The sequence below is a fragment of the Diadema antillarum genome, unplaced genomic scaffold (genome assembly GCF_040938485.1).
Source record: "Diadema antillarum isolate AM-2024a unplaced genomic scaffold, OU_Dant_1.0 seq00001617_RagTag, whole genome shotgun sequence".
NCBI classification, from domain to species: domain Eukaryota; kingdom Metazoa; phylum Echinodermata; class Echinoidea; order Diadematoida; family Diadematidae; genus Diadema; species Diadema antillarum.
The window spans coordinates 574,776-595,050 of record NW_027272329.1 but is presented as its reverse complement, the minus strand read 5'-3'; the positions used below and the strand labels follow the sequence as shown (position 1 = coordinate 595,050).

Genomic DNA, 20,275 nt, shown 5'->3' with positions numbered 1-20,275 from the left:
TGTATTGTATTATGTTATGTTGTATTGTGATATTTTATGTTCATAGTCATTCAGCAGTGCACAAAGTATTCATGAAATGACATGAGCATATGCATTGTAGCCATGTGCACGGTAGTATCTTCTCTCTGTATATGGTTGCCAATAGCAACAATGTGAAGAGATATAGTTGTAGAGATACAGTATAAATTGGTTTCAAGTACAGTGCACTCTCATTATACCGAAGACAGCTTTAACAAAATTTTGGATACAACTACAGTGTATGTAAAATTCAGGTCCCAAACTTATGATTTATAACCATCCATGTACACTTTATTCATTTGGCTAAAACAACTTTTAAATATAACAAAAGAAATTTGCTAGTCCTAAGGACTTTATTCCAACCGGAGCGGCCTGTACATACAAAAAAAAAAATAAATAAAAACAGAAATATACATATATATACATGTGTGTGTGTATATGACTTTTTTTATTTTGTATAAATGTGGTAAGAGTAAAATCATCAATAACAAATGAAATAACTATGGCATCCAAGATGCAAATCAGTCACTACTCCACCCAAACTTTACAAACATTTCATGTCCTGTCCATTCGACACAGGACCCAAGACTGGGACGAGTTCCCCAACGGGAGGTGGGGGGACTCCTCCTCGCCCGCCTTTGGCGAGCTGCGCGACTACCATCTCTTCTACCTGACCAGCAAGTCAGCGCCCAAGGAGCTGCAGTCCATGTGGGGCGAGCAGATCACGTGTGTGGAGGACGTACACGAGATCTTCACATGCTACCTGACTGGCACCCCCAACAGATACGGCAAGAAGGTGAGCATCGTGGGGGGGGGGGGGGGGGGGGGGGAAACAAAACAAAACAAAACAAAAGAAAACAAGAAGGGAGCCACTACTATGTGGACCCTCCATCAAAACCCATAAAAAGAAAGTCACTTTATTTGATGAATTTTCAACAGGCATATGAAGTGAAACTTATTTTTTAGGTCAGCGTGGTTGATATGGCGGTTTTGGTGTTGTTTCTTGCAGGGATATCCTTTTTCTGTCATCCATTGGAATCATCTATTGTACCTCATCAATAGAGGATGGCACTGTGGGCTTGAATAGATCCTTAAAGGGGAAATCCTGTCCAAATATAAGTTACTCTGGTAAAAAAGAGTAAAATCTTGCAAGCTCAATGATAAAAACTTGACTGAAATCGGATAAGAAATAAGGAAGTTATGACATTTGAAGTTTTGCTAATTTCTGTAAAACAGTTTCTGTACAGTGGATATGAATATGCAAATGAGTGAGTTAACCATGTGATGCCCCTCACAATTGATCGTGTGCAAAAAAAAAGTTTAAAAAAATGATGAAAATTCAATGTTTCTTGAAACATGATATTTTTCCTGGTTAAATAACTTCAGAATAGTGATCAGTTGAACAAGGATTTGAGCCTCGGGCATAATTGCCTTTGAATGAAAAAATGGAAATTTCAAAATGTTATACGGACTATACGGTAAGTTGTGAGGGGATGACACGCTCACTTTGCCATTTCCATACTCATATTGACTGTTCAAGAACTGTTTCCCCCCCAAAATAGCGAAACTTCAAAATCTCATAACTTCCTTATTTTTCATCCAATTTCGATCCAAATTGTACAGTTGAACTCGTAATATTTTACTCTTTCTTATCAGACTATTTTAGATTTGGACTGGATTTCCCCTTTAACTTCAAAGCTCCTGACCTTAAGAGTAGCATTGTGGCATTTTTTTTTCCATCATCTATTTTGACTTAAATGAGGAACATTCAAATTCTGCTGGTTGTGGTGTTATAAATGTTATCATTGCAGTGGTATTCTTTTCATCTGTCTGACCCAGGTCACCAGGATGCCGTGGAATGACGACGAGGTTTCCCCGGAGACGATCCGCTTGAAGGAAGAGCTGGTGTCGGTCAACAAGCGCGGCGTGCTGACCATCAACTCGCAGCCAAACGTAAACGGTGCGCTGTCCTCTGACCCGGTCGTGGGCTGGGGGGCAGCTAACGGTTATGTTTACCAAAAGGTAACATAAGCCTGTTGACCGATAACGTAAGGTACTCGCGTGGCCGACGTGGTGGTAAAGCTGTCCCTGTCTCTTTCTTCCTCAGCATCAAAGCCACTTTGGCTTTTTCCTGATGCAACCTGGCTCTGTACGGTGGCCATCATTTACAACTCCCTTTGCATGCCATGATTGATATTAGCCACATATCTAACCACAAGTTTTTCTGACCCTTGGACTCTGATCTGAATAAAGAGTTTCCTTCATCTTTCTCTTTATCCTCTTGTTGAAATCTTCCTAACTCTGTGTTTCTAATGGCCACATAACTCATCATACATGTATGCAACCGGCAAGATCTTTGTTCTGATCTGCCATAATTTCAGAATGTACTGCACTTCTAAAACCATATCATCAGTTGATGAAAAAAGGCTGACTCACTGATTAAAAATTTGCTCTACAATTTGTATATGATCGAAGTAAAGTGCTGAAACAGACATTCATGCAAGATCAGCCATGTTTTGCTGTGATGCATACATGCATGAATTGTACTGGTAGCAGTTTCCTCTATTTGCATTTCTTTGTGCATGCAATGTATGGAAGTAGGGTGCTACAGTTTTTCTTTGTCAGGAACATCAAAACAAAATAAAACAATAGAAGAAATTTGCAATGCAAGAATCAAATTGGCATTAGTCCCCAAGCCACTGGTTTGTAGAAATCTTTATGGTAGGCATTTCATTTTTCTGGCAGTCGAGTAACTATGGACACTTCGCTGTACAGTCTGATACTTTAAGTAATACAACAAATGACATCAAAAGTTTGTTGTGCCTTTTGGTCCACTGATATGTCTTCATGTGTTGTAAAAGAGCCACACATACGAAACAGAGAAAAGATGAGAAAAATATTAAGATGATATGTGACCTGCCACTACAAAAGGATCCGAAAGTCGCCAACGGCTGTGCTGAGAAAATCAAGTTTGTAGTCAGATCATCAAAATATGTCAAAACAATCAAATTTCTGTTTTTGGCATCATTTTCTAGTCCATTGTTTCATCCATCATCTACTGAACTTTTGGAGCTAAATGATCAAAGGAAAATCATTTTTTCTGGGCCATGATTTTCCGATTTTCAGTGGAATGGAAAAGTGTCTGAGGATTTGGATTTAGCGCCGCAGATAGACTACACCCCTAGCAACGAGGGAGTGATCTTATTGGTCAGTGTGTGACATCCTGGTTGCTGATTGGTTGTGCGTAGACCGCTGGCGCTAAGCTTGAATGAACATCGCCGAGGTTGCTAGGGGCAAACCTTCTATTGCCCAGCGGAGTAAACTGTCTTTTACTTCCCCTTGATCACAATCGTGTCAGAAGGAAAACTTTTAAGGGGGTTTTCTCATAACGTTGATTTCCTGGACCACTCAACATGCTCTCATAAAATCATCAATACAGTATCTCTGCAACTGAGTACTTTTATGAGTCGTGTTAAACATGACAGTAAAGCGGAAGAGTAAGGAAATAATGTCATACTGTTTTCAGAAAATCGACCTCCCCCGACTTTGGGATCCTTTTGTTGTATCGGGTCACATACAATGTGTTTGAAAGAGTGCACTTGCTGCTGCAATTGTATTCAGGCACTGACCTTGAAACAACCAGAGAAAGCCAATAAGGGCCACTGAAAAACTTTGAATCAACTTATTTGTGGGAAAGAATGCACTGTCAGACGTCATAGATGTTTAATGTCACCTCCTTTTAAATTAGCATGATTCACTTTGATAACCATCCATTCAATAGAATAGTTATTTTAACAAATTGATGCAAAATTTAATGTAGTACAACTTTAATGTTGCAAAGAAAGTTGAAAACCAATTCATATTTATTGTGATTGTTTGTTTATTTATTTGTTTGTTTTTAAAGGTGCCACACCTTTCCATTCAGTGTCAGTGAATAACATGCATATGACACATGGAGTGATTGAATGTTGATAAATGTATCAAGTCCTTAGCACATGTATAATTAGGGAGGGGTCAACCCCACCTAAAATGTCAGTTTCTTGAGGTTTCATTTCCACTTTTCTCATTTTTGAATGTGAAATATCTGTGTGTATTCAAAGATTGCGAAAATCTTGTTTGTTTGTTTTTTCATGAAGAGTATCATGAAGTAGATACCAACAGCTAGATTTCGTTTTTTGTTTTTTGTTTTTTGTTTCTTTTGTGTGTGATGTCACCTTTATACAGTGTAGTTGCAAGAAAGATAGAAACAAAGATGAGCTTTGAGACCAAGACAGCAAAATAGATACTCGGACAAGGATCCTGTTGCAATAAAGACATTAATAATTTGATATATCAGTACACTTTTTAAAGACAAAAACTTCTTAGACATCCCCCTACTTAGACACTTTGAAACCCCTATTAAAGTTCATGTTGCTTTCACAGTCAGTGTAGTCTTAATTATAGATATGAATTCTGGAATTTTGAGGCTTTTATAACTATAGTAATTATATTATCAAGAAAATTATATCATTGTTGATAACAGTATTGCCAATGAAGACCTCATATGAAAGAGAGACTTTTGCCCTACTTCATGTAATACAAAGAAGGAATAGTAAAGGTTGTAATAAAAAGGCAGAGCAGCACCAAACCATAGAAATTGTTCTTTGGGACTGTTGGGTGAAATAATTCTTATATATATATTATTTTTGTTTTATACAACATGGCCCTGGGTTTCTGTTTTCTTTTTTTTACACTAATGACTGTGAACGAGGAGGTCCATGTCTCACCTTGTTGCCTTTTGTCGCTTTTGTCCCCGTTTTCTGTTTATGGTGTCATCTCTCAAATGCAGGCATACCTCGAGTTCTTCTGCTCCAGAGAGAACGTGGCTGCCTTGCTCCACATTCTCCAGGACTACCCACTGGTCAACTACCACGTGGTCAACCATAAGGTCAGTTGCCTTTCAAGTTACCTTTATCAATTAAGCCTCCAGTATACATTGTACATGTAAGGTCATAGGTGACTGCCCAGCTCAAAACCTGCACCAACAATGACAGAGGAGATGTTTCTTGAGAGAAAGTGGGAAAAAGTGACATCACAACCAGTTGTGTGACCACAGCTTTTTTAATACTTTCCATTCCATGCAGGGCACCGACGTTATCACCAACGCTGACCGTCTGAGACCAAATGCTGTGACATGGGGAGTGTTCCCCTGTGCTGAGGTCAAACAGCCGACGGTCGTTGACCCTGTCAGCTTCATGTCATGGAAGGTGAGTTACTAGAAGCTGCCACAATACCTTCTACAACTTTTCAAACAAACAAACAAACAAACTTGTCAAACAAACAAACAAACAAACTAACTAACTAACAACTAGAGAAGCACTCTGAGAGCGCAGACCTCCGCCAAATAGCTTATTTTCACCACTGATCTTGTTCTTTGATAGAGATCAGTGATTTCCACCCATATGTATGCATCCTGAAAATTGCCCGATTTCCCAATTATAGAAATCTTTTGTTACGTCATCAATAACAGCTGTGCAGTGTGACCGCCCTTGACCAGAAACTAGAGCAAGAACTCCAACTCAAACCTACAAAATACGCAGCTTGAAATCCCAAGTTCATTGACCCTACCTGCCAAAATATTGAAAATCCTTCATAAAAGTTCCCCGGCTCACGACTAAAATTTGATCATCTGTTCCTTGTTTCATTCTCAACCTTTCTTGCAAGTTTCATCCAAATCCGTTCACAACTTTTTGAGTTATTTTGCACACATACAAACCAATGGTCACGAAAACATAACCTCCTCCCTTGATGGAGGTAAAAATATGCAGCATACATGTAGTTTATAGTGGGCCACTATAGCCAAGCCTTCCAAAAGCTATTTTCCCCTCTGTTGGATATATACTGTACTGGGAACAAGAAACTAGGAGGATTTTGGCTTGGTGACAGAGATTTCTCAACAACCCGGGGGATAGGCCTATGCTGTTTCCATTGCAAGACAACGGACATTTCTAGTCTAGATTGCTAGCCGTCAGAGTGCTTTATGCTAATGGGGATTTATTCCAGTCCTTTGCCAATGTCATTTGATAGGATGAAGCCTTTGGCCTCTGGCTCGAGTCATGGGGAAATCTGTATGAGGAGAACTCTACGTCACGGCACGTCATCCAGTTCATCCACGACACTTACTACCTGGTCAACCTCGTCGACAATGACTACGTGAAGGGCAACATCCTCTTCGAGATCCTGGAGCGCATGCTGTCCAGACAGAAGACGTCCTCGGATGAATGCGCGCTGGAGGAAGACATCGAAGATGGTTGCTCGGCAACGAAGAAAATGAAGGTAAACATTCTTACAACACCCCATAATTAAAGGGTGTAGTATTGGTTGAGGTGAGAATTCAGGTTTTTAATTTTTGCGAGATACTTTTGAAACCACTGTATGAAATGTTAAAAAGCATACAATTATAAGAGGAACTCTATTAAAGTTCATTTGATGATAATCGGTTTTGAAATGGCTGAGATATCATAAAACAGAGTAAGACAAAACAATCTAATGCAGGATCTCTTTGTTATGGATATCTCAGCTGGTTCAAAACGGATTTTCATCAAGTGAACTTTTAATTTCTCTTAGAATAATATGTTTTTTTTCCTATTTAATTATTCAAAAAAAGAATAAACGGAAATGTCACGCCCCATCTAAACCAAAACTGTACCATCCCTTTAACTATTTTTCTTTTCAATTTGCTGGAAGGGCTAACAGTCTTTATTCAGTTGTCAATCACTATACTGTAAAAGAGGAAATTTACATGTGAGTAAATTTTGCTCTCTGCAGGGTATAAAGATGAGTTGCAGTATTTTTTTTTTCAGCTCTGCGGAATCAATATGTAAAAAATTGGTATTCACACAAGGGGAGGTCCCTTTCCAGTTTTGTGATTTATAATAATTTTGGGATTAACCAAAAAGGTTTGGCTGAAGTTAGACTTCAAATGGATGAATGGTAATCGACATCAATTTTTGGTTAATATTTCGCATTTTTGTCGTTACCCAATTCAAATTGCGTAAGGATGCCATAATTTCCCACATCTCTTATGCATATATGTTTACATTCTTGAGCAAAAATTTACAGTTCTGCAGACATATGGAAACTATGTTTTCGCCAGATCAACATTTCTGATGGTTATTTCACAAGGTGTCGGATGGAGAAACCACAGAAGGTATGCAAGACTGAAGTCTCCCTGGATTCCGAGTCCATGCCCAGTGTGTGGAGAGAGGAAGAACAGAAGGAATCACTGAAATATGAACTCACGTTCAGCCAAATCTTGAAACCCACGCAAACTCTGTCATCAGAGGCATTAGAGAGAAAGAGAGAACGTAGAGTGACAAGGTTTTCGTAGGCTTGGATGGACTGGACTCGCCGGATGGAAAGCAACGTGTTTGTAACCCATCCTGTGGAAATGCACGCAGCTCATTTTTGGTATGCGTACGTCATGTTGCCAGTCAGCAGCCTTGATTTGGTCATTTGTATTGGACATTTGCATCAAGTGGTCATTGTGTGGCTGGTGCGAAAGTTAAAAATCATTCTCTTGATTTCTCTAATCCACAGAGAATTGAAATGGAATTTGCATTCTTATTGCAAATTTTTGGTATCTGATTATCATTGCTTATGCCATGATTCATGCAGACTCCAGATTGGCAAGAGTTTTAATTCTGTGCAGCAGCCTTGTTTTATGAAATGTAGTGAGTTTCATTTTGTATCTATTCTTCACTTTATGTGGCAAATGAAGCCGAATAGAACAAATAAAAAGGTGCTGAAATATTTGCAGCATTCCTTGCCATCATCACTGTGGTTACCCATTCACAGCAGGGAGGCTTCTGCTAGTGTATCTCATGTAGATATTTATACATTAGGGCACAAAATACTGCCAAGAAATAATGGTGTAGCTTGTAACTCGCATCGAGGACAAAAAGAAAGTGCTTATGATGACACCATCTAAAAATAATCTTGGAAATAAATTGCATATTTTGGCAAATTTTATTTAGGAATGCTTACCTTCATATTCTGTATATGCTGATGGTATGGTATGTAACCAGAGGCCTACATGGTGAGGAGGGTTGGAAAGTATGATTGACTACTAGCTGGTTTATATTTATAAGAGGGTCGGGAGATATGAAATGATTATCAGCTCATTCATGTTGATGATCGAGCCAATACATAATATATGACAACATATCATTTATGATTGCATTACTTTCATTGACAATGTTTTCTTTATTGGGGGGGGGGGGGGGGGGGTGATGTCTAGGGTCAGAGTGATATATTTTCTTGTAAATTGTGACCCGCTACAACAAAAAGGTCCTAAAGTCGCGCACGGTCGAAGCCGTGAAAATCGAGTTTGAAGTCAGAGCATTAAAATTGGTCAAAACTTATGATTTTCTGATTTTGATATATTATTGGAGTCTAACATGTCTTCTATCATCTGTCGAAATTTTGAAGCAAAATGATCAAAGGAAAGACAAAAAAATAGCGTTTTTCTGAGCCATGTTTTTTGGCGTTTCAACGAAGCAGAAACTGGTTCGAAAATTTGGATTGAGCGCCGCAGATAGGTTCCGCCCCTAACAACGACCAGAGTGATCTCATTGGTCAGTTTGCTGCTTGCTGCTAACCGAAGCGTGAAGCTCGCACACTGCCCAGTCGACTGGTGCGTGCGGGCGGGGTGCGCTATGCTCAGCCGCTTCTCACATCCTGGTCACTGATTGGTTGGTGAGGAGACCGTCGATGCTGATGTGCTTGAATGAACTCTTCGGGGGTTGCTAGGGCTTACCTTCTATTGTCCAGAGGTGAAAACAGACTTGCCTGTCCCTTGATCGCGATTGCGTCAAAAGGAAGACTTTTAGGGCGCTTTTCTCGAAACAGTGATTTTCCAGACGTCTCGACATGCTCTCTTTTAAACATCGATATCTCCGCAGCCGATTATTTTCATAACGTGTGTTATATATCAATTTAAAGCAGAAAGATTAGGTGATTATATAATGCAATTTTCAAATAATCGACCTCGCCCGACTTTAGGATCATTTTGTTGTAGCGGGTCACAATTGTTTGTTTATACTATACATGTATGTCCCTAAAAAAAAAATCCATGGTACTGCCAAAACTTGTGAAAAAACACAATAATATATGTGACTGTGCACCTCAAAACAAACAAAAAGTCGCCAGACATGAATTTTTAGTTAAGACCATATTATGAAAGAGCAGACTTTAAGCTTTAAAATGATGTATAACTCAAATCAGATGGACTCTCCTAACCTATCTAAATATTGGAAAGAAAGCACAAGCTCAGGAAAGTGTGAACTGAGAAAAGAGGCTCTAAAGTACAGTGTCTATTCAAGCGCTTAATCTTTACCAAACCGTGCTGGCTGCGCGATGAATGGGACAAAAAACAGGAAGTAAACCACCAGAGTAACAACAATGAAGGGATTATCAGATTAAACTGAAATTAAGCATGCCTCATTAACACATTCAGTCCATAATTAATGCCAACTTTCAAAGCAGTAGCACTATCTTTTCAAAAGTTATTAGAGTTGAAAGTGAAGAGTGTGGACAAGGTTTTTCAGAAATGAAAAAGGGATGCTAAAGACACACCTAATCACACTATTCTACCAAAAATGTTCCAGATAAACTGCTAAAAAAACACACTTTCCTGCCCGTTTTATGATACCAAATTTTAGCATAATGTAAAAGAAGACCCACTCTTTCAGAAAGTATGAAAAAGTCAAGTTCGGCTAGGTTGACCCATTTCACTTATTTTCAGTCCTCGCGCAAAATCAGTGTGTGCGACTTTATGTTCGTTTTGAGGTGCACGGTCACATATCATAGTTATTGTTTATACAGAGATGCCACCAGGTACCTTTTTTTGGGGGCAACATTTTGTTCTGTACTTTGCCAAATATTCTGCAGATTTCATGGAAAATACTGTTTCTCCCAAACTCTATAACCCCTGGTACTGCAAATGTCTATTGCAGATCAGGTAAAAACACTTGTGTTTTCACCCAAAATACCACTTTTCAGCCCTCAGAAAAGGCAGTGCTGTTTATGAGGTTGGCATTCCTGTATATACATATGTTGTGGAGCCTTCCAAACATAAACTGAGTGGATTTTGAGTCATTTAAATGCGGAGGTCACACAGCGTTGGGGACCAGAGGACCAGAGTTTCTAAAGTGAGAGGAATTTCATTCAAATCAAATATGGCACAGAAGGGGCACTGAAGAGCTCCTTGTAAAAGAGTATTGCAGGTCATATTTTTATGTTGGACAACGGCAATTGTTGAGCGAGATGTTATCATTGCTAATATGAGTATCTGAAATGTGAAAAATTTTTTACCCTTGTTTGCTGAATTGCAATATTCTTAATATACATGCATTTGGCTGTGTCTTTTTGTTTCATAAACATGTAGCTTCTTGTGTTTCATTTTTTTATTTCAACATTTTAAATGTCTTGTTTCTCAGACTCTTGCAGAGCAGTCAAACTGCCCCAATTCCGCAGGAGACTTCCTGTAATGTTCTAAAACTCTTCCTGTCCCGGGTAAAGTTAGTCTAGTTCTGGGCTCTTTTTATGATGTCTTTATTCAAACTGCTGAAAAACCTGTATGTGTCAAATGGAGTGATGACACGAGACCCGGTGAAGAAGAAGAAGAAGAAAAAAAAAGAGTCCAGACAGATTCTCTCAATAAATGACAGCTAGAGGTCAAAAGTTCTCACATTTGTAATTCATGCATACGCTCTCTCAAACTTCTGAGGGAAAATCCTTGGCTTAGAGCAGTTGGTCTGGACTTGTTTTATTCCTCAAGTTCGTGGGATGATGCCATCATATTCTAAATTGATGCGTATAGGTTTAGCACTAATAGCATCTTGAATAAAGATATCAATTAAAAAAAATAAGAGTCCAGAATCTGGACTGGATAGGAGTAAGTAAGAGCTGTCCTGGATTGGGGGATTACTTTTGTCTATTGCAATGTATGTAAAATACAAGTATCTCCTCAATTGCACTTGGGAGCCTACCTAATTTTCATGTGTGAATATTGACTGCACTACTTGTATTCCTATGTATTTTTCATTGAGATCAAGCAATTCTGTTGGTAAATCGTAAAAACTGTTCACAAGACCAGTCACACGAATTTTGTGAGTGTCTGGTGCTTCTGCGTATTAGACATCATATTTGTGTTGAAGATGCAAACATGAAATAAAAGAATGTTGTGGTGTCCCATGATCTGCTGATTTACAATTGTAAGGACATAAAAGACAAGTATAGGAAACAATGTGGTCAGTTGTCTTTGGATGTTGGTGATATGTGTGTATTTCTAGTGAAATGAAATGACCATAATAATGCACAATGGTGAAGCAAGCTGTAGTGGTTTCTGGATGCAGCGTAGAAGCAATGCCAAAGCACAGCTGATGAACAGGTATGTTACTGTTACAGTAAATTGTACATTACCAAAGAGCTTTAAAACACTACTAAAATGCATGGATCCCTATTTAATGTAGGTCATATGTTATGCGACAATGTTATATCACATACATGTACTTGATATCACATTGGTACCATTTCGTTTGATACACTTTGTAGATTGCATGAAGTTTAGGAAAGAACTTAGTGGTTCTATACTATGATGATGAGAACTTTTGTCAATTTTGACGCAATATAAAACTTCATGTTACTCTTTTAAGTAGCAATGAGTATACTGAGTTAAAGCAAAAAAGAGCAAACCAATTGAAAAAGAACTTGCAACATTGGAGAAGTCACTCCTAGAAGATATTTTTATGTGACATGATTGGTGGAAATAGTTATGAGATATACACAGCATAGATACAGTGTATTTGGTACTTTTGAGCATGATAAATTTGATGGAAAAATTCAAAAGAGAGAGAGAAAAAATTCAATCATTTCAGTCATCTTGCAATGCATTCCATGAGATGAGCTTTCCAAAATCGCCATCCTTTCATGCAACTGTGTCTTCGCTGGTACACCAAACCTCAGTGTAGTTAGTGCAGTGTTTGCTGCGTTTCCAATGTACCAAGTCATGATTTCACTCTGGTCAGCGCTGTGAGATCAAAGACCTTACAGTTTACTCTAAACAGTGGAAATATTTCCTGTCATGAAAATGTTCATTTAAAAAAAAAAAAAAAAAAATGTACCAGCAGTGAAGTGTTGTAGAATAAAACATGTACTAGATTTCTAGACAATGGGCATTACAGGACATAAAGAAAATATTGTTATTTTTCCATGCAACCTTTGTAGAATGTAATGTGAGGAGATTGAGATACTACATCTGTATAATATACACAATATACACCTGTTTATGTAGAAGACTTATCATCCCATTTTGAAAGAAAAGAGTTTATAACAACTAACAACCTTTGAGACAATTTACAACCCATTTTGTGTCAAGGAAGCCAGTGTGTTTTTTATGAATTGTCAATTTTACATGTGGGTCTGTAATTGGTGTACTTGCAATATACTAATTTAGAGTATTGGACAGTCAAAATTGTTAGTTTTATGTGCTTTGGGTGCGGATTGGCACAGAAATCCCTGTAGCATTTTACCCCCTGTCTAAGTCCCCGGTGCAGAAAAACTTTGATTTCCTCTTACCGGTACCAGGTACAGCTTTTGTTCAAGACAACATGTTCTTTTAGACACAATTATATGGAGGAAACTTGGTATAACAAGCTAATTTTTCTAGTCCTGATTAATTTATTTAAGTTGTTATGTGTTGTTTATTGACTTCTGATATAACAAGAACAAATTGTATTGGTCCCAAGGATTTTGTTATGCCGAGTTTCCACTGTATCTGCATCTTCTCTTTCAATACCTCTTAATGGAAACGGTAAGACAGCCTTTTTATTTACTGGGGTATTTATCTATTTATTTTTTATGGTTTTTTAATCTTTTATTTATTTTTTTTGCTTCAAACTTTTATAAACAAAGAATACTTTGCTATTGCTCTCAACAAGGAATCATTACCAGTACGGTATTTTATGTTATCCATCTTCTAAAGTGGATTGACCTGTCTCATTTGCATATGCTAATGTTCAGCACTTTGTTTTTATTGCCGATTTATAAGCCAATAAAGTCAAATGAGTGTGTGCTCAATTCTGTGATATACAGTATATTGTACACTTGTCATGATAAATTTGGGCAGTGTATGCATGTGTGTTTGTTTAGATATGGAAGTGTGATGTAAAGGTTGATGTTTGTAGGGTCCTTGTTTGGTTTACAGAGTGTGCATTACGTAAAATCAAACAACAAATTCTTCATTTAGCAGGAACATTTTTCACACAGAAGGACAAAGTTAGAACTGGAAAATATTTTTATATTGTCGGTACCAGTTCCTTACCAGTGGTACCTGGTACTTAAAAGATTTATGAGATGGGTACCGGTATCATGGTACCGGTATAAGCTGTTGTGCTACCTTTGATCATATATCATTTGTGAAAGAAACATATCTCCATGTGAATGCAGATGAAAACGGTCATTTCTCATACGTATCAAACTCGGGGGGGCAGGCTCACAGCTGCTGTACCGGTACCAATAGGTAGGTACCTACTCTAAAGTTGATAGAACTGACACGCTTCAGGTATTTTGCACATCATACACCATACACTTCACACAAACTATATGAATATGAAGTTGTAACACGAGTTCTTCTCATTACACACACCAGTGCGATAATGAAGAATTACCAGTAGTGGAAACACTGTCGATCTACCAATATATGTCAGTGTTTTGCATGGTGATATAGACATGAGTCATGAAATCCACTCTCAATATTGGATGAAAAGATAGCCCCATCATGCAAAACCATGTCACATATGGAATCATTAATTTACCGTTAAATTATAAAGGGCTAGCTAGAATGCATCAGACATCACAAAGAATTTACCTAATACATGTAACGGGTATGTGCTTTTCATGGCATGGAGAAATTCTCCATTTTGTGATATCTGCAGACAGCTTTAATACCCTAGCTATATAGTTCACATGTCTTGGCAAAAAGCTTGCATAGTTCTGAACAGGTCAAAATCTATATGGGTGTTAATACTGTTCATCCGTTTTTAGGTCTCTATAGTCTTAATAAATTATGGTAACATATAACAGCTAGCTAAAGTTGTCTAATTCTTTTTTACGATGTTTGCAGCATGTAGGCCTACATGTAGAAGCTAGCTGTAGACATTCAAATAGACCGAGACTATTTTAGAACGTAGCAGATAGACTCGTCCGTATTCCCGTGGAGCCGAGTATATAATAGAAAGAAAAGAAAGCAAGCAAGCAAGAAGCAAGAAAAAAAGAAGGAAAGAAAGAAAAAAGAGAAGAGGTAAACTACATTTGTTAAATCATGGTGTATACCATACTTTCAATAAGTCGACTACCCGTACTAATGTTAATCTTCAGACTTTTTGCCCGGGGATTTTCAATAAACTAGCTTGTTTAGTGCAACTTTCAACAGGTTTATTCTGCTATATAAACACCTCTCTAGCTCTAGACCTACATGTATTTTCCACTTGCAAACACTAGCATTGGAGATCACGTGTGGAGATTGGGCTTCCAATGAAATTTTAACTGGACAGCATCATTCATATCTAACGTTTCATATAAGCTACACATAATTATAGAACATTAAATGGTTGATAGCCATACAGCAGCTGGCCCTGTAGCTGTCGCTCGCTGCGCCGGCCGGCCCCTGGCGCCCCCGGGCGCCCCCGGGCGCCCCCGGGCTAATAGAACACCATCAGAATCCACATGCATGAAGAACGCACAACAAGCCGCCTTTCGGTTTGGTGCGAGTACGATGGACGACAAACCCAACACAAATTGTAACATGTGGGGATATGGTTACGGTACGCGACTTCGCGACTTTGCACAGTAGCAACGACGTTGCAAAAGCTTACTATTTTTAGGTGAGTAAGATGTATGTAGCGTGGTAATTTATTTTTTATTCATTTGATGGATGAAAAACTAATTACACAAAATTGAAACCGTCTACTCTTTAATCCCTCCTGTCCTCGGTAAAGTACAACAAATAATACTGCATCTTCACCCTTTCAACTGTGAGCCAGCGTTGGTGGTATAGTGGTTAGCATAGTTGCCTTCCAAGCAATTGACCCGGGTTCGATTCCCGGCCAACGCAGCTATTTTGCCCTTTTTTTAGGCACTATGGTATGAAAGAAATATTTTATTTTGCTTTCTATTTTGTGGGGAAAAAAATCTATCAATTTCATGGCATCCGTTACTACAACTGTGTTCTGTGTTTCTACTTTGAGTGTAAATTAGACAATCCAACTAACGTTAGATTTAATAGGCCCTATAGGCCTAGAAACGCACAGATTGAAGTTTTTTAAAGATTTTTTTTTATTTTTATTTTTTTTTGTTAAAATAGAATATCATTTATGACAATTTGCTGATGTGTAGGCTGCTCTAATATTTTTGACACTGTTTGACACTCCATTGCATACCGGTACTATTTGGAAACAACGTCACCATTATAAATGATGATATTTTCACTTGCTCACGTGAAGCTCTTTCAAGCAATCACTAGAGAACTGACCTTTTATCCAAAATATAATAGGCCTACATGTAGGCCTCAATAATAATGTGAAAAAAAAAATCACATGAAGCCTCTTCACATTTTTACTGCTTATTGCGAACACTAAACTTGTTGAAAAATGTAGAAATGGAGAGGGGTACAATATTGAGCAGTGTGAAGGAAGGTACATTGTTATATAGTTTTGGTTTACAAGGGGTTTCAGGTTTCCAACATTTTTTGATGGTGATATTTGGAGATAATGAGAAATCTCTTCCAAAATATGAAAGAGCATAGAATTCAAAGAGAAATTCACAGCTTATTTGATGAAAATTGGTTTTGAAATGGCTAAGATAGCCAAGACAAAGCAATCCTAATAAAAGGTGGGACCCATCTTTTATCTATACGATTATTTTGTTTTACACTGTTGTTGGATATCTCTGTCATTTCCAAACCGATTTTCACCAAATTAACTTTGAATTCCTCATAGAATTGTAGACTTCTAAGCATTTTCATTAACCCTATTTTATCTGGGCTTTTTTTTTTTTTAATGGGGGGGGGGTCAATTTGAACCCCCCACCCCCCCCACCCCCCCCCCCCCCCCCCCCCCCCCCCCGCTCCTTTAGATCTCGGCCGCCGATCAAGCGATCTCCGCAAAATATTGCCTGAACATAGAGCCGGATGTCAACTAAAAGATTTCATGGTCACACAAAAGAAAAATTTTGATTTGCTATTTTTGGTAAATCAATTATGCAAATTTATGCATGAAATCATATTTTTACCTATAACTCCATTAAAAAGACTGAATGATTGCTAAATTTTTGTGTAAGAGTTCCTCAAGACACATTGAACAATTTTCTTGTAAAAAAAATAGCATAATCCATGTCAGTTTCTTTTGTTTTTTATTGTTTTGTTAATTTCTTATGTATTTTATTGTTTTTTTACCTTTTGTTTTCTATTGGGTTTTTTTGGCCAAAATTTGTTGCAGGCACTTTTTCAAGCTTATCTACATTAAAATTGATCAATTTTAATGGTTATAAGTTGAAATAGTCTAATTTATATCAATTTAACCAAATGGTAAACACAATATTATGCATTGGATTTGCACGCGATATCATGAATTTGAGCTGTTTTCGGGTTGACATGCATACGAAACACATTACATAACTTCAGAACGGTGTACCCGGACATCGCAAATTTGGTCTCAAAATATGCGGGAGACTTCAAAGAAAAAAGTCATGAAACGACGGGGCAAAGTCTCTGCGCGTTGCGGAATCGCGGCGCGAAATGTCGGGGGGGGGTCAAATTGACCCCCCCCCCCCCCCCCAGTTAGAATAGGGTTAATATGGTTTCTAAATATCTTGCAAAAAGTTAAATGCTGAATCCTGAGATCACCATCAGCCAATACTCTTTAACAAAGCACGCATATTATCATTTTGAACAATTCCTTTGACACCAGAGAAATAATTATGGGATTTGTTGAATGCCAGCAAAACTCGTTCAAACGCACACAGACACACAAACAGGCATACACATACACACACACATACACACTCTCAGTCATACACATACATGCACGCATAATACTATAAAGATTTTGAGGTTGTGGAAAAGTTGTTTTATGCACCCAAGTTTTTCTGTTAATGTGTTATAGTTCTTCATAGTCCCAGGATCATACTACGATAGCACCAAACCTTTTGAGATACTTGAATTATGACCTTTATTTATTCTTGGTTACTAATTGCACAGTGTGAGTTGTTTCAATGTTATATAATTATGTGCACATATGTTTTGTACTTTATTATTATTTCATGACTTGTAAGCCTTCTCCTTTTTTTTTCTAATTGATGACGATGATGATGATGAAACAGCATTTATGTAGCGCCATTTATCTGTAGAAACATTCAAAGGTGCCCAGCTCCTAAATGTGTCATACATCATTCACAGAGTTGATGGAAAAAATAGATCTTCAGTTCAGATCAGGATTGGTAGAGAGTTCCAAAGAAGTGGCAAAACCAAAGAGAAATTGCTCAACAAAATGAGTTGACAAAAGTATACTCTGTATTATGTAATATATATATATATATATATATATATATATATATATATATATATATATATATATATATATATATATATATATTAAGAAATAAACCGTTGGTGAATACAGCATGAACTTTGTTGCAGCTTTGTTACTTATCTTTTTATCTTGCCAACACGTGGACTACCTTATCAACATATATATATATATATATATATATATATATATATATATATATATATATATATATATATATATATATAAGTATGCATATATAATATATATATTTAACTGACAGATGCACACAAAAAGTCAAACCTCATAAATTAAGCATCCAGGCAGTACCTTAATGTTTCTAAGGACTTTATTTATCCTTTCTCTTTCCTTTTTCCTTTCATTTAGTATCACGTAAGACTTGATCAAATATACTCCAGCAATCATAACACATAATTTCAGATTATAAAAAGTGAAACAAAACTAATGCTGCCTAAATGGTTAATAGGCATTGATAAATACAAAATAAAATGCTTGATACAGTCACTGCCTCTTGTAAAGCTAAATCTCTACATCATGTAGCATTTAATAATTAATGTATACTAGCTTGAGCAGATGATACATAGTTGAAAAACAAAAACCAACTGATTCACAGACATTCAAAGTGACACATTCATGTTCATCATCATACATTTTAAAAGTTTTTATATGAGACATTCAAGGTTTTATTTGCTTCAGTTTTATTGCTTCATTGATTAGCATACACTTATAGCTAAGATGACTTGTTAATTCAGATGTTCAAAAAGTGTCAAGATTTTGGTAAACCTTGCGCAGACTGTGACCAAATGTGAGGTGAGAGTATATATGTATTTTCGTCACACCATTCATTCATATAAAAAACAGTAGGCCTACATCATTCATTCATATCAAAAATAGTACATCACTTCTTGAAATAATCCTCTTGCAAAAGGACAGAAACAAGTGCATCATGATTACAAACAAAGCTGAGGCTGAGGTAAATTGAGCAGTAACTACAGGCATATTTGGCACGGCAAGTACAATGCACGTTACATGATTATCATTTTTGCTACACCACCATAGATAAAGTGATGATTGCACAGAGATGCCCAAATTGGTTGAATTTAACTTGGAACAAGTGTTCTTTACATGTACTAGATACTTTTGACTATTTACTAATTACATGTAGCATAGATAAGAAAGTAGACCACACACTTTTAAGCACATCTCCATTCTTCTACCACGTACACTCTTGACATGTTAGTAAAACATAAGCATCAACATCAAAAATTCCCATGATATGACCTTAAAAAGATGCATACAATATGCATCCAATTATTCATCATGGCACTTGACAAATTTCAAGAATGGGAAAAATCAATGAATGCATGGAGGTAAATATACGGGGTACAAAATGTTGTATGTGTACCTGTTGTTGTTCAAAAGACAGTTACATTCCATAAGCACTGTGATAACATGAGATAGAGCACAAGGAAAAGATATGTTTTAGCATCTACATAAGTATGGAGTCTCATAAAAGGCACACATTTGTTTACATTATCATATGATCAGCATGTAAGTACAATACAATACAATACAATACAATACAATACAATAATATTAGAGGAACTTATACATGTATAGAGCTCTTACAACAAGCAAGTACTAAAATAGACAAAGAATTTGAATTACAGCATAAATCTCTCATAAAATCTGTCCCATTTTGATTAATTACATTTCAGTTATTGCAAAGATTATAAAAATAAATACAGAGGTCGCAAACCATCAAGAATAATTGGATGATTATCGTCACAGCGAGGAAAGCTCTGCAGGGTATTAACCGTTCCTTCCGCAATTCTTTGAGTGTCTTAAATGCCCCCAAACAAGATTCTTTTTGCCCGTTGACAGAGAACAGACAGGTTGTAATCCACCCAAGCGAAAGCAGTCAAGTGGTGCATGTATCCCCTTTCCACGGTCAACTACATGTGCCCTTGAACAAAAGAAATATCGATCGGGTGCGATGTATGAGTATAGAGCATGCACTGATGGGCTCACAGACTCTTTTGTTCCACACAAAACCAGGCACCTGAATGGGATGACTGGGGTCAGCGAACACAGAAATCTACTCGAGCTCAGCTTCGATCGCTACGTACATGTTCATACGAGTTTCAGAGCAAAGCAGGCGCAAACTAAATCAGAAAAAAGGTAATAATGCTGCGATATACACATTTTTCCAAAAGAAAGAGAAATTATGGTGATAGAATGAACTTTTATCTTTTTATCAAACCCATTTTTCTGGGCATTACAACACAAAGAAACATGAATTTAGGCCACGAAAGTAGGCACTTGTATCTTCATCTTGAGAATCCGGTATACCAGGTTCCCGTATATCAATTGCTCCCCCGGGAACGGGTTATACCACGTTCCTGTCAGGAATGGATTAACACACTGCGCCCTACAGTGTGGGAACATTGTCTAAAAGGACATATTATACACACACCCTTAACCCATTCGCAATGAATCTTTAAAATTCATATTGACTTTAAACAGGAATCGAGAGGGTCCTGAATGCAAAAGCTTTATTTCCAACCTGGACTTTAGTGTATGGGGGACCCTGGTTCTTTTAACCAACAATCAAAATATCCTTGTTATTTTGG

General features: G+C 37.4%; 1 protein-coding gene and 1 non-coding gene across 2 annotated transcripts; both read left to right on the top strand.

The window, feature by feature from the left end:
* Positions 1–597: 597 nt before the first annotated feature.
* LOC139711146 (methylenetetrahydrofolate reductase (NADPH)-like) lies at positions 598–8,149 on the top strand (the record flags this gene model as incomplete). The annotated part of the gene is made up of 6 exons (XM_071623064.1): positions 598–814; positions 1,858–2,040; positions 4,847–4,945; positions 5,142–5,264; positions 6,085–6,333; positions 7,183–8,149. Coding segments are annotated over 6 exons (910 nt in total), but the record flags the coding sequence as incomplete, so codon positions are not given.
* A 6,951-nt stretch (positions 8,150–15,100) lies between these two features.
* On the top strand, positions 15,101–15,172 carry Trnag-ucc (transfer RNA glycine (anticodon UCC)). Its single transcript has one exon. It is a non-coding gene; the product is annotated as a tRNA-Gly (tRNA).
* Positions 15,173–20,275: the final 5,103 nt, after the last annotated feature.